At 43.4% G+C, this 14,584-nt stretch overlaps 1 protein-coding gene across 1 annotated transcript; it reads right to left on the bottom strand.

Moving 5' to 3' along the window:
• Nucleotides 1-4,364: 4,364 nt before the first annotated feature.
• On the bottom strand, nt 4,365-14,541 carry ENTR1 (endosome associated trafficking regulator 1). Its single transcript, XM_069943186.1, has 8 exons — nt 14,386-14,541; nt 12,147-12,259; nt 11,273-11,659; nt 10,802-10,875; nt 9,878-9,989; nt 9,655-9,717; nt 8,892-9,031; nt 4,365-8,804 (listed from the first exon to the last, which is right to left on the bottom strand). Exons 1-8 carry the CDS (start codon nt 14,444-14,446, stop codon nt 8,711-8,713), a joined length of 1,044 nt encoding a protein of 347 aa, XP_069799287.1. The 5' UTR covers nt 14,447-14,541; the 3' UTR covers nt 4,365-8,710.
• Nucleotides 14,542-14,584: the final 43 nt, after the last annotated feature.

The raw sequence follows: 14,584 nt of genomic DNA, 5'->3' as shown, positions 1-14,584 counted from the left end.
GATTACTGGGCATCCCCAAACATGATTTTTTTAAAAAATATCCTAGAAACATAAGGAGTCTCAGGTATTTCAAGATGGCCTTTTAAAGGGAATCTGTCAGACGTAATTCACATTGTAAACTGCTGACACTGTTAGATAGCTGTTAAGTCAAGGAGACACATGGTACCTTTCATATATATCGGTCTGTGATTTTAGGTTGCAGAAAAATACTTTTATTCTATAGTATAAAGAGTCAAAAAGAGTCAAAAGTGCAGCAAGCTGTAACGCCTTCTTACTCCCCCCCCCCCCCCCCCCCCTCCTATACCTTGGCGCTTGGGAATGCCTCCTAAATAAAGGCATTTTTTCCATGTTCAGAAAGGACAGATGGCTATATGAAAGGTACCCTGTGTCCCATTGACCCAACAGCTATCTAACAGCAATTTGGGATATGATTTTTAGCTGACAGATTCCCGTCAAAACTCCAGGGAAGAGCGATGTTCTGGTTTATGCCTTAATTGTTTGAGGGAAAGGAGCATGACACAAGAATTTAAAAGGGTTATCCAGACTTAGAAACACATGGTTGCTTTCTTCCCGACACACCGCCTCTCCTGTCCTTAGTTTGGGTGTGGGGTTTTGCAGCTCCGTTCCACTGAAGTGAATGGAGCTGAATTGTAATACCACACACAACCTGAGAACCAGGGGTGGTGCTGTTTTTTCCCCTAATCTTGGAGAACCCCTTTTAACAGCAGAGAGAAAATCCTTATATCATGCATTGTCCTCTTAGAGTGCACTAGGCATAACGAAGTGTCTTAGTGTTAACTGGAATGTTCCTTTAAGGTAGTCTGCACTGTGTCCTCACATAGGTTTCTGCTTATTACCACTGTAAGAGGTGTATTCACTCTGTATACACAGCCAAAAATCAAACCTAAAGTTAGGATGGATGTTCCTTGTTATGAAAATAATGAAGATTTGTTAAATTGGTGATCAGTGGGGATCATGTTATCAAACAGGCAAGCTGAGCAGATTGATATATAGTTTTGTAGAAAAAGGTTCAGTAGAACTTGTAATTTATTGGTCTAAATGTTGAGTTTAGGAGTCCAGTGGGCGGTCTTAGTCTGTGATTGGCAGCCTTTCCTGAATGAGTGACTCCACCCAATGAACTGAGCAGGAATTCACATCAATAAATGACAAGTTCTATTGAATATTTTCCCATGAAACTATACAGTGCTTCCTCAACTTACAATGGCCTCAGGTAACAATATTTTCAACATACAATGGTTGTTTCTGGCACATCAAAACTCGAGACCAGACTCAACGTACAATGGTACAGACAGTCAGGATGTTCAGCACATGTGAATACTTAGATAATCAGCTAAGTGGCCATTACTGGTAAAACCCCAATATTAGTGAAGTGCCTGCAGTGATTGGCTGTCTAGTATCTCCTGTCTACAGTATAGTGTGATACTACATATCCTGTACTGCTGTGTGGGTCTAGTATCTCCTCTTTACAGAATAGTGTGATACTACATGTCCTGTACTGCTGTGTGAGTCTAGTATCTCCTCTCTACAGAATAGTGTGATACTACATGTCCTGTACTGCTGTGTGTGTCTAGTATCTCATCTCTACAGTATAGTGTGATACTACATGTCCTGTACTGCTGTGTGTATCTAGTATCTCCTCTCTACAGTACAGTGTGATACTACATGTCCTGTACTGCTGTGTGAGTCTAGTATCTCCTCTCTACAGAATAGTGTGATACTACATGTCCTGTACTGCTGTGTGAGTCTAGTAGCTCCTCTCTACAGTATAGTGTGATACTACATGTCCTGTACTGCTGAGTGTGTCTAGTATCTCCTCTCTACAGTATAGTGTGATACTACATGTCCTGTACTGCTGTGTGACTAGTATCTCCTCTCTAAAGTATAGTGTAATACTACATGCCCTGTACTGCCGTGTGTGTCTGGTATCTCCTCTCTACAGTACAGTGTGATACTACATGTCTTGTACTGCTGTGTGTGACTAGTATCTCTTCTCTACAGTACAGGGTGATGCTACATGTCCTGGACTTCTTACCGGTGCCAGGACAAGTTGCTCCTTTGGGTACTGGGTGAGGGCAGCTTAGAGGGAATGTGTCACCTACATTTTCTTTTACTGATTAGAATGAGATACTAAAACTTGTTCTTTTACTCTAATCTCTATTTTCTGACTGTAATTTCTTTTTATTCACTTTTTGTACATTTCTATGGGGCTACCATCTTGCCTGAGCTGTTTTAACAGCATTTAGTGATTTGCTTAACAGCAATAATCATGGACATAGACAGACTCTGCCCCCTTGATATGAATGTAAAACATTACTGAGCGTGCTATCTGACCATTGAAGAGGTCATTCCACAGGGAGCTGCTATTGTCTCCTCTATCTACTGTTGTCACATGTCACTGCAATGCTGTACAGACCACTTTACAGCTGCATCCATTTATCACTACAGACAGAACAGGAAGTCTCAGCTTAGTTTTAGCCCTAGTGGTGAGAATGAAAACTGCAAGATATGAGGATTATTCTTTTTTTAATATAGATTGGAAAATTAGAAAAAGTGTCACCAAAAAGTCTTAAAAATATGCTTAAAGGGGTAGTGCGGCGGTAAAGAATTATTCACAGAATAACACACATTACAAAGTTATACAACTTTGTAATGTATGTTATGTCTGTGAATGGCCCCCTTCCCCGTGTCCCATCACCCCCACCCGTGTACCCGGAAGTGTGGTGCGCTATACATTACCTGTCACGTGCCGACCCCCGTCTCCGATCTTCAGTCAGTGACGTCTTCTTCGGGCGGCCAGCGAACAGCTCCGACTGTTCTGAATGCCGGCCGCCCTCTGCAGCGTCATCCGATGCTCAGCCGCGATTGGCTGAGCATAACTGTGCTCAGCCAATCGCGACTGAGCAGCTGATGACGCGGCTGATGACTTTGTAATGTGTGTTATTCTGTGAATAATTCTTTACCGCCGCACTACCCCTTTAAAGGGGTTGGCCACTTTAGAGTTAAATAGTTCAGTGTGCAGTATTAGTAGATGTACTCACTGTATATAGTGACAGCAGCTCCCTGTGTACCTCGTAGAGCTAAAATCAGACTCCCCTGCACCAGGCTGGGCTGCCCTACTGTTTTGTTTCTGTCCATAAAATGGGCGACATGGAAGAGCATGTGACCATGCCCTGTCCCCTGTGTCCTCCATAGACATATACAGGCTCAGTGGTGGACACTGGGGGGCGGGGCATAGTCACATACTCCTCCATGTCGGCCATTTTATGGACAGACTCACCACAGTGCAGGACAGCACAGCCTGGAGGAGGGGAGTCTGATCTTAGCTCTATGAGGTACACAGGGAGCTGCTGTCAGTATATATAGTGAGTACACCTACTCATACTGTATACTGAACTATTTTACTATAAAGTGACCAACCCCTATAACATAAAAACATTATTTAAACAATAAGTCATTTTCTGATGACACATTCCCTTTAATTTTTATCTTTCTGGGACCCGGTGTGACCCGTACAGGACCCTGAAAACACTCCAGTCCTCTCCATAGAAGGTTTCAAAGTCATTCTTTCTGACTGTTGTATGTAAGGACTTGCTATATCCAGATTAGTTATCTCCTTATTCTTATTTAAAAAGTCACTGTCGTTTTGTTTTTTGCAGAAATCAATAGTACAGGCGATTTTAAGAAACTTTGTAATTGTTCTTTTTTAGGCAAATATGCCATTATCTGCATTCAAAAAGACTTTCCTTAGCCCCCCCCCCCCTATTTTCCATTCACTGCAAATTATCAGGAAATATCAGATGTACCCAGTCTGTTCTAGGGAGGGGGGAGGAGGACGAGGGAGGGAGATTAGTTGCCAGCAGAGAAATGATTACACAGTGGGAGCTGCATACGTCAGAGGAAATAGCCCGGTGATGTAGCTGTAAATTAACTTTGTTGTCCTGTTTTGGTGCCTCACTTCCCCCCACCCCTCCCCTCATAGAGAACCATGAAGACAGGGGGGAGAGCTTCAAACTGCTTTTTCATGACAAAAATTTATTTTTCGGCTAATAAACCCAATCACAAAGTTTCTTAAAATCGGCTGGACTATTGATATCTGAAAAATAAAAAATAAATAAATAACGACAGTGACACTTTAAATCTTAATATTTTTTTTTTTCTCATTTTGAGATATTTTGGGGGCTTCAGAACCAATCATCAAAACTTAATCCATTGAGTTTTCATCTCAAGTTACAATATGAATTGGTCCCAGAACGAACATTGTAACTTGAGGGACCACTGTATTTTGGTCCGCTCAGCTTTCCCTGTGCTATAACGCAGAAGATAAAACAAACACAACCCGTTGATTTTCTTTGAATAAAATGTTGAATTATCATTTATTCATTAATATAAAAACACAAAGTCACATTTGGTTCCTCTGAATCCTGCAGATCAGGAGACCTGATGTTCATCATCTGCAGCGATTTGACAGATTATGCTGGAATTTCTACTGCGCTGCTGCTGGCAAGCTTCAGGTCGCTTAAAGGGGTTTCCAGGCCAAACTTATCTTCCAGATGGGTGATCGCTATCAGATTGATTCTGCTGTTTCACAATGCGCAGTAAACAAAGCAGGAAGCAGACAGTGCCGTACCTTGTCTAGTGGTTGCGCAGGGTATTGCAGTTCACATCCCATCCTCAACCCAGCTTGGCCTCTAAACAATGTGTGTTGCTTCCGGCTCTGTTCTCTGTATATGTGTGTGCTCTGCTGCCCTGAATGACAGTGGTGTCAGATGTTGGGACTCCGGAGGATAGGCCATCAATTAGTTTGGAATGGAAAACCTCTTTAATTTTAGTATACAACATCCCAGCATAATACAGAAAAATATAAATACTTTCTACCACTAAGATACTGACCAAGAATGTACAAATATTATCGGGGTGATCCTTGTGGATACAAGATTGTGCATATTATAGATATAATAGAAAATAGCTCTATAAAGTAGTAACACTGCATAGTTTAGGTATAATAGTAAATGTATTAGAGAACTGCAGACACAGCAATTGGCTATTCACATAACAGAGAGCAGCTTCAGTGATGCCAGATTCTCTGTGCCTGCTCTACTTAGCCCTCCTGTAGTACTGGCATGGAGAGAGGCAGCCATGATGTCTTTCAGTGCCAACTCCCATCTCTCTCCATTCAATATAGGGGAAGTATAATGTTCCCAGCACAGAGGATGGAACTGCCCTGTAGCAGCTCTTCCTGCTCATAAAGGAAACGATTCAGGTAACCCTTTTGTTAACAGGTGACTGAGAGTACGGAACGGACAAATCTGTGTAATGCCCAACATGAATGTTCTAGATTTTCTATAAAAGGGGAAGTACTATGTAAAGAGGTAATAAATTACCCCCCCCACCCAAAAAAACAACAACACAGAGCTACATATGTATATAGGCTATGTCTGCTATTACATCTCACCCCAATCAAATGTATGAGGCCAAGCTGCAATACCAGACACAACCCATAGATAAGAGTAGCAGTTTATTTCTTAATGGAATATACCCCCTTTAAATTGTTCCTCTTTGTAAAAACCTGACATGACATAAGTTACGTTTGGTTGGGGTTCGGGTGTTCAGACACTCACCAATCACCGGGAGAAGTGTGCAGTAAGCGCTACTTTCCCCCACTCACTGCAGGAGATGGGCTCCATAGACTTACTCTAGAGTACAAGCACTTGGCTGAGCAATTCTCCCTGATCAGTCCTATAATAATATCCCTGCCAGGGTCCGGCTTCCTGGCAACTACAGTCCTGCAAATATTCACTATAAAGGCCGCCGTCAGGTCCAGTATGGTATACACCGATATAATTAAATCTTCTATCATATTTTAAGAACTCTGCTTGCTGCCACTGAATTGAAACAATCTAAACTACAGCCTCATCTTGAACCCTTGTGCAGGTCTTCTCAAAGCTGAGCAGAGTGTGTGTTATAGTGTTCCCAGACTCTTCTACCTGCACTGATGAGGATTCTGGTCCAGATTGTATAGAACTATAGCAAACCCTCAGCTGTCACATTCTACAGTCCTCTGTGGAGCCTAAACCACTCAATTAAAGTGCTATAGCACATTTATCTTAAATTATCATGTTAGTATCTATAAAACAGGTTAACATTATATAAAAAAATTGAATTAAATGAAAATATAAAACAGAATATAAACTACCATACACATATCATATAGAAAAAAAATAGTCATCTCACAGTGCTAGACCCATCTGCAACCTGTGACTCTCCAGCAGTTAGGACTACAACTCTCTTTATGCATGGTGGGAGTTGTAGTTTCCCAAATGCTGGACAGGCAGAGGTTGCAGACCTATAATGTATAGAGAGGAATCATGCATCTCATACCAATGATGCTGGTGCAGGGGCTGTAGTATAAAGTGCAACACATGCAAGTCTGTGCTGTAAATGTGCTGTATTTTGCAGTATTTGGTCACTCAGCTATTAAAAGACTATATACTGAACTATGTGGGGTTTTCAGGAACATACACTGATGGCCGGGTACTGCAGCTAAGTTGCGGTACCAGATGCAGATACATGTACTGCTGTGCCTGGAAAAACATGAAAAGAAAATGTGTCGGCTCATAGAGGGGCAGTTAGCTGAGACCGAATACCTGTCCCTTAGCTGATGGCCATTTACAAAGGTATAAAATCATGTTTTCTCTCCAAGCTCAAGTGTCCAAACTGAGATGCAGCATGCACACCTCCTCCTTTCCCCCTCCCCTTCCTGTTTGGCGCCCAGCACTGAGTTCTGTACATTAATCGTGCAGAGGGGAGGCATAAATTAATAAAAGAAAGAAAACATGATTTCATAAATTAGCAAACAACCAGTAGCAAAGAGACAAGTATCATTTGTTATACTGCCCTACCAGCTGTCTGCAGCTCTGTGCATCAAATACAGCTGACAAATCCTATTCAAGACTATATTCACACACTGTGAATGGCTGTTGTATAGCGCCACCTATGGCTGGCATTAATGATCATGATTGTTCATGGGGACGTTGTGAACATAGTGTAAGGGTGTTTAGCTCCTTTGTCCTGAATGTAGGGATCACAGCATGTCCTATGCTAAAGAGCGATCATCAATGTGTGTTCCTGAGTATATAAATATAAAGCTATAATTCATCTATAAAGTGAGCTTTGTAATGTACAGTAGTGGAAACATAGCAATGACTTTAATGGGAGTCTATCAGTAGGACAGGAACCTTAGCGGGTCACCTAAAGAGAAGCAGTGCATTTGTATGGACTAAAAGGCCAAATAAAGTGCCAGTGATAAGGCCAAAGGTATATGCAAGAAAAGAAACAACTCAGGACAGCCAGATGAACACCGACATCTGAAGAGACACCCTCACATTATAGCGGAGGGTTCATGTCAGGCGGCAGATTACTTTCCTGAGAACTAATGTATTGGGCAGTTGAAAGCCGATCCTTCTTTCCTCTTACATCTACCATTGGAGGACTGTCCAAGAGGTCCCAATGAATGGTAAAAAACAACAACTTGGCATGTGTTAGAGACATGTCAAACAAAATGTCCATCATTATTAAACAGAACCAGAAGACACTTGGCTTTGCGCTTTACTCTCTGACTCACTGCGATGTCAGTCTTACTGAAGGTGATGGTTTCCCCAAGCTCCCAACAGTCTCTTGCAAGAAGAGAGAAAACACAGCGAGCCTAGAGAGAAGCACCAAGCCGCACGCTTCTCCTGTCTTTAACATTTGGTGGGGGCCTCAACACCCAGACCATGATCAAAACTTTTTAGGTATCTCTTTGGCATGTGATAAGATGTTGTTTTTTTAAATGAGAGTGTCTGCTTAAAAAGGCTCTGCCACATTAAGGGCCCTTGCACATTGAGGAATAGGCGAGGAAAGTTTTCTGCTTGAAAAACCTCACCTATTCAGCTTGAGCAGATTATAAGCAGAATTCAAGCGGAATGCAGGTGGAATTCAAGCTGAATTTAAGCCCCCATTGACTTCTATAGGATTTCTCTAGCAGAATCTGCCCTAAGAATAGACATGTCATTTCTTTGGGCGAAAAGCGGATCTGTGTAAACAATAGAGAGGAAATTCTATTGAACACAATGGGACACTGCTGTTTATATTTTACAGGAGGTATTTTAAGCTGGAATTAAGAGTGGATTCTACTTTAATTCCTTACCTATTCCTCAGTGTGCAAGGGCCCAAATAGGTTCTCACCATAAGGTAGAGGGTGGAGGCATCTATATTGATAAGTGGGTGTAGCTGCAATCTAATGGTTTTAAAAAGATTAGGTAACTATGGCTAGATGACATAACTACATACTGTAATAGTGCGATATATTAGACCTGTAAGATGTCCATAGTGGTGGTGGTCTGAGGATTAAAGGACTGTTTTATTGTTCAGTAACAGAACCACAGGTCATAGGCTGTGTTTGATTTTGCAGCCTAGCTCTCTCCACTTAAAACTGCAATACCAGATGGGAAAGGGTGGCGCTGTTTCTGGAAAACACCTATATGCTAATTGAAGACATCCTCTTTAAAGGAGATATTTGCATAAGAGTCCAATATACTGAATAAGCCAAACAGCCCATCAGATGCTTCTTTTCTTCAGTCCCCACATGGACTTACACCTGTCTTGGAGTTTTCCGTATTTTCCTAGTCCCAAAAAGTAGTAGTCCTCATCTTCATGAGCCGTCATCGTGGACTTCTGCTATTTTATCAATGGATCTCAGCAGTTCGGCTACAAGGTTCAAAGCCTCGGCCCCAGACACCAGCTGCCTATTGTAGATGGGTAAGACATCACTGGATTATATAGGGATGGAGACGGCTGTGGGTCACTGACCCCCAGTACATAAGCAGACTTACTTGATGGAGGCCTGTGCTCCACTCACTGCCTTGTGCAGGTTCTCCAGAGCTAAGCCTGCATTTTGTTTGACAGCGTTCATTCCGGCTGTCTCCCCCCTCCGCAAGGCTTCATTCTCTGCTTTATAAGTGTTAAGCTGAATCTGAAAAACAAAAGCGGGCACTGTGAGCGACTGGCATTAGGGCCAGCAGCGGAGATTGGAAAGGAAGGGACCACCTAACCTATACTTACTGGTGGCATCTCCGTAATGGGGGGGGGGGATCTAGTATGACCGGGAGCATTTACCTAGGGACTAGGATACGGCAGAGGCCACATTGGTTGTCTTCTGCAGCAAGACAGAGAGAACAATGAGCAGGGGATAGAGGTGCCCGGCCAGGTGCTTCTCCCTGCTCACTCTCGCAATAGTGAATAGAGATGAGTGCAACTCTAGCCTACTCAAGTCTGATCATTTGCCATTTAAATACAGGTTGCTAAAGAAGTTGCATGCGGCCCTAGGGAGTCTGGGAAATGGCCTATGGCTGTATCCATGTTTTCCAGGGCTCCCTAGGGCTGCATCCAACTTCTTCAACCACCAGTATCCAAATGCTGAACGGTCAGACTTAAGCATACTCCAGTTGCACTCATCTCTAAGGTTGAGGGGTATAAACACTCAGATCCCAACCAGTCAAAAACTTTGAGATGTCAGAAATGTGTTTATTAAAGTGACAGTAACACTTTAAATATATAAATTGTATTGTGTAGAGCAGAATAGCTGTTCCTACCCACCTGGAGTAGAGTAACCTCCTGCTTCAGCTTCGTCACATTGCTCTCAGCTTTTGCAGCTCTTTTCTACAAGAGATCAGTCAGATATCAGGACACAGAAGCCAGAGGCCTGGAGTGAATGCACAGAATCAATGTATATATGACAAGTGCCACGGCTAGGGTTGTCAGACAGCAGAGGCCTAGCATCCTTATTCATCACACGTGTAACCCCAGGCCTGATACTGACCGTCATCATCTGCAGATTCGCCTCCACTTGTTGCACCATGGACTCCAGGTCTTGCGCCTCCTTCTGCTCCTCAAGGATTTTTTCTTCCAGTTTTCGCTCAAAATGTTTAACCCTATAAAGAGCGGGATCATGTGCATATTAGATATATGGGGGAAGAGGATGTATTATAATTATCATCATCTGCCCCAATGTGACCCTTCACTGTATTAGAAAGGATTTCCTTATATAATATCGCACAGTCCAACAATACAGCAGTATACAGACAGGAAACTCAAATTTTCTGCTACTTCTGAAATATAACATATGTTTTCATCCACTTATATTTCATACATTTGCCATCACCTTCCTATAAATAGGGGATGCCACTACCTGGACCTTTTTAAAGGGAAAGTTCACCGAAAAATTCCTTCTTTCAAATCAACTGATGCCAAAAAATGCCAGACATTTGTAATTTACATCTATTACAAATCTCTAGTCTTCCGGTACTGATCAGCTGCTGTATGTCCTGCAGGAAGTGGTGTATTCTCTCCAGTCTGAAACAGTGCTCTCTGTTGCCATCTCTGTCCAGGTCAGGAACTGTCCAGAGCAGTAGCAAATCCCTATAGAAAACCTCTCCTGCTCTCCTGACTTGAAAGAATACACCACTTCCTGTAGGACATACGGCAGCTGATAAGTACTGGAAGACTGGAGATTTTTTTAATAGAATTACAAATGTGTGACACTTTTTGGCACCAGTTGATTTGGAAGAAAAACTAGCCCTTTAATTCTTAGAATTAAAGCCTGCCCGTTTCAGAATTTCCCTCCACAGCAGCACTCCCAAATGCAGCCACAGGAGGTCATGGGACTCAACTCCTTGGGGATACCTCTTTAAGGGATAGGAGGCAGAGACATCAAGGAAATCAAACCTGCACCCTTGATACTGACTTTTCTGTCTGCAATTCATTCAGTTTCTGGAGCTCTTGAATTTTTCTTTTCAGACAATTATTTTCTTCTAGGGCCTGAAAGATAAACCAGAGTATGGTGGTGAGAAAACGGGCCGTGCAATGAGGACGTTCTGCAACTTGCTAACATATTTACTAATTTCCAAGATTTCTTTCTAAAATCTCATTACTCCTCACAGCTGAGATTTTGTTACAATGTATCTAGTGCAGGCATTGCTCTGCCCTTTTTATTATACATATAATCACATGGGGGAAGCTGTATACAGAGTGCCACCATGTATTCCTTTACAATGTCAATCCATAGACCTGTATAGTCCACATCAGTCTGAACTCTTTTCTAGCCAACACAACTCTGGGCTAGGCGTGGGGGGAACCTCCTGAAATATTCCATTGCTATTGGTTATGTCACTAGGTCATCCCCCCTCTTATATAACATATATTTGGGGCCTCGTACCTCCTCATAGCTCATCTGCTTGGGGTGTAGATGCACGCTATCGGCGAGGGGCTTCACGGCTGGTATAAGCGGCTCTGGATTGGAGTAACCATCAGCAGCAGGAGACGTTCCTTCAGGAAGACGCCATGTAGTAAACTGATCCCCTGAGATGTCACTGTACACATAAGACTCATTGTATATGCTTTCCGGTGATGTGCTGACATTATGGGTCTGCTCTACAACTGATGGGTGATAGCTCCCGCTCCAGTCCTCCTCTTCATCTTCTTCCTCCTCCTCCAGGAGATCATTATCCGCTGTGGGGTCCTTGAAAAACATGTCCTGATACTTTGAGTTCAAGACAAACTTGTCTCGGAGCTCGGGGAGGACAGTGGTGCCAAGTCTGGTGTCCTAGTCAGAAAAATTAGTATCACTTTAAAAAAAATTCAAAAATTCACATTGACAGCGACATCCGCTTTTTCAGACCCCATCGATCACTAGATTTGCCTTTACAGTTTCGCTTCTCCCTTGTAAGTCTATAAAGCTCATCTACTGCAGCAAGATGCAGATCACAGTGACCGCGACCAAGCAAACTTTTACCTTGTCTCCAGGATGTCAAAAGAGATTTTTAAACTGATAAAGTCACTTTAAAGGGGTTATCCAGCGTTAGAAAAACATGGCCACTTTCTTTCAGAGACAGCACCGCTCCTGTCTCCAGTCTGGGTGTAGGTTTTGCAACTTAGTTCCATTGAAGTGAATGGAGATTAACTGTAAACCACACCTGAACTGGAGACAGGAGTCGTGTTGTCTCTGGAAGAAAATGGCCATGTTTTCCTAACGCTGGATAATCCCTTTAACTCATAGGACGGTCTGCACAATCCCGTCTAATGTTACTCACAATGGAGCGATCCTCATCACAGTTCCGTCCGGCGGGCAATGTGCAGTTTTTGCTTTTCACAAATTCCTTGAAAGAGAACGGGTTACCCTCATCGGGATTCTCCACATCACTGTCTGCAAAACACGGGAAATGAACGTTATATAGAAATGACAATGACCGAAGGCAGAGATCACCAATCCCTGTAGTACAATATGGCTACACACATAACCCATTACTTCCACCATTCACCATCTGTACATCCCCCTAATACACAGGGAAACAAGCGGCCACCGGATGAGGATTTTTTCACTTGCCCAAAGAATACAATCAGCTGATAATAGAGCGTTTGCTCGCTCTGGGTGTAACACACAGGACAATGCAAGCCTGTTTGGCCGATATGTCCCCCAGGCATCAGGTCGCCAACGTTACACAGCAGCCACAGGGGTGTGAGAGCGAGATGGTCTGGGTTGTCTAGTTACAGATGAGCTGTTAATATGTCACAGATTAACTTCTGGAATCATGGGATCTATTATAATGGTATCACTCCTCATAGAGGGATAAATGAGTGTATGATGTACTGGCTGGGAGAGGTCACATGACCCTCTAATCCAGGGTGGGGGAACCTGCAGCCATTGCAAAACTACAAATCCCAGCATGCCTGGACGGCCAATGCTTTCAGTTATTAAGATGTCCCGAGATATCTGTAGGGTGATGGGCTCTATACTGCATGAATTTAGCTATAAAAAATACATATAAAGTCTTATTAGTCACATGATGATCAGATGTTATACACTGTAACGGACATGATGGAGAATGATGTGGTCAGTACTGATACACTGTAACGGACATGATGGAGAATGATGTGGTCAGTACTGATACACTGTAACGGACATGATGGAGAATGATGTGGTCAGTACTGATACACTGTAACAGACATGATAGAGAATGATGTGGTCAGTACTGATACACTGTAACAGACATGATGGAGAATGAGGTGGTCAGTACTGATACACTGTAACAGACATGATGGAGAATGATGTGGTCAGTACTGATACACTGTAACAGACATGATGGAGAATGATGCGGTCAGGACTGATACATTGTAACAGACATGATAGAGAGTGATGTGGTCAGTACTGATACACTGTAACAGACATGATGGAGAATGATGTGGTCAGTACTGATACACTGTAACAGACATGATGGAGAATGATGCGGTCAGTACTGATACATTGTAACAGACATGATAGAGAGTGATGTGGTCAGTACTGATACACTGTAACAGACATGATGGAGAGTGATGTGGTCAGTACTGATACACTGAAACAGACATGATGGAGAACGAGGTGGTCAGTACTGATACACTGTAACGGACATGATGGAGAGTGATGTGGTCAGGACTGATACACTGTAACAGACATGATGGAGAATGATGTGGTCAGTACTGATACACTGTAACGGACATGATGGAGAATGATGTGGTCAGGACTGATCCATTGAACCCCTCTGATATGCCCCATGTCCTTGCTGCTGATCTGCGTGGTTATAGGGTGACATATACCAGGCAATGACCTTTTATTTTGTTGTATTTGCACAAATATAAAGGGCTGAGCATCATTTTTCCATTTACAGCCACAGAATATACAGTATGCGATCTGCAAAGCATGCCCACTATTTCCCACAGGTAATGAACAGTGGTTGTACATACATGACCGCTTCACTGCCTAAACAAAATAATCATTGACCAATTTTCTCGGGACAAATGGTCCACCCTAATATATTTAGATTAATATGGTCAAACTGGCCATACTGTGTGCATATACACTACATCCGCCACTGCGCTCCCCCACCATGTATTGCTGGCAATGCAAGGTGACTTATCCGGAGTCATTAGTCAATGGCGGCCACAGGGATGTCACCGATGGGGGTGTCTTAAGTGTGCTGTGACCCCCAGTTTGCATCTGGCAGCAGTCAGGCATGAGGGGTTGGAGCATAGCGCCCCCATGTGACCTGACATTGGGGGGACAACACCCTGGATGCCCCATGAGGGTGATGGATGGGTCCCATGTGCAATACTCACTGGGTGTCCGTGGTTGCCTTGGCAATGGTCTTGTATTTGTCCCTTTTTGGGCACCGTACAGTGTTCCCCAACCTGTTGCCAAACACAACTCCCACAATTCCCTGACACAGACTGGGAGTCCCCATAGTGTAGAGCCATGGCGCACCTTGTCCAATAGCCGGCCCAGCCCGCTCCACTCACCATCCTGGATGATCAGGGTCTTCCCTCTCTTCCCTGGGGCCTGCCTGCTGAATCCTGACATGGCAGAGAGCAGCCTGGGCACCTAGAGGGCACAGCACGGGCAGCTCATGGCTGTAATCACACTGTGCGTCCACAGGATAATAGACAGCAGCAGGGGGCAGCAGAGAGTCACAGGGGTGCACATGCAGGACCGCTGCTT

The sequence above is a fragment of the Dendropsophus ebraccatus genome, chromosome 10 (genome assembly GCF_027789765.1).
Source record: "Dendropsophus ebraccatus isolate aDenEbr1 chromosome 10, aDenEbr1.pat, whole genome shotgun sequence".
NCBI lineage: Eukaryota > Metazoa > Chordata > Amphibia > Anura > Hylidae > Dendropsophus > Dendropsophus ebraccatus.
Note: the sequence above shows the minus strand (reverse complement) of the source record. Positions and strands in the feature narration are given on the sequence as shown.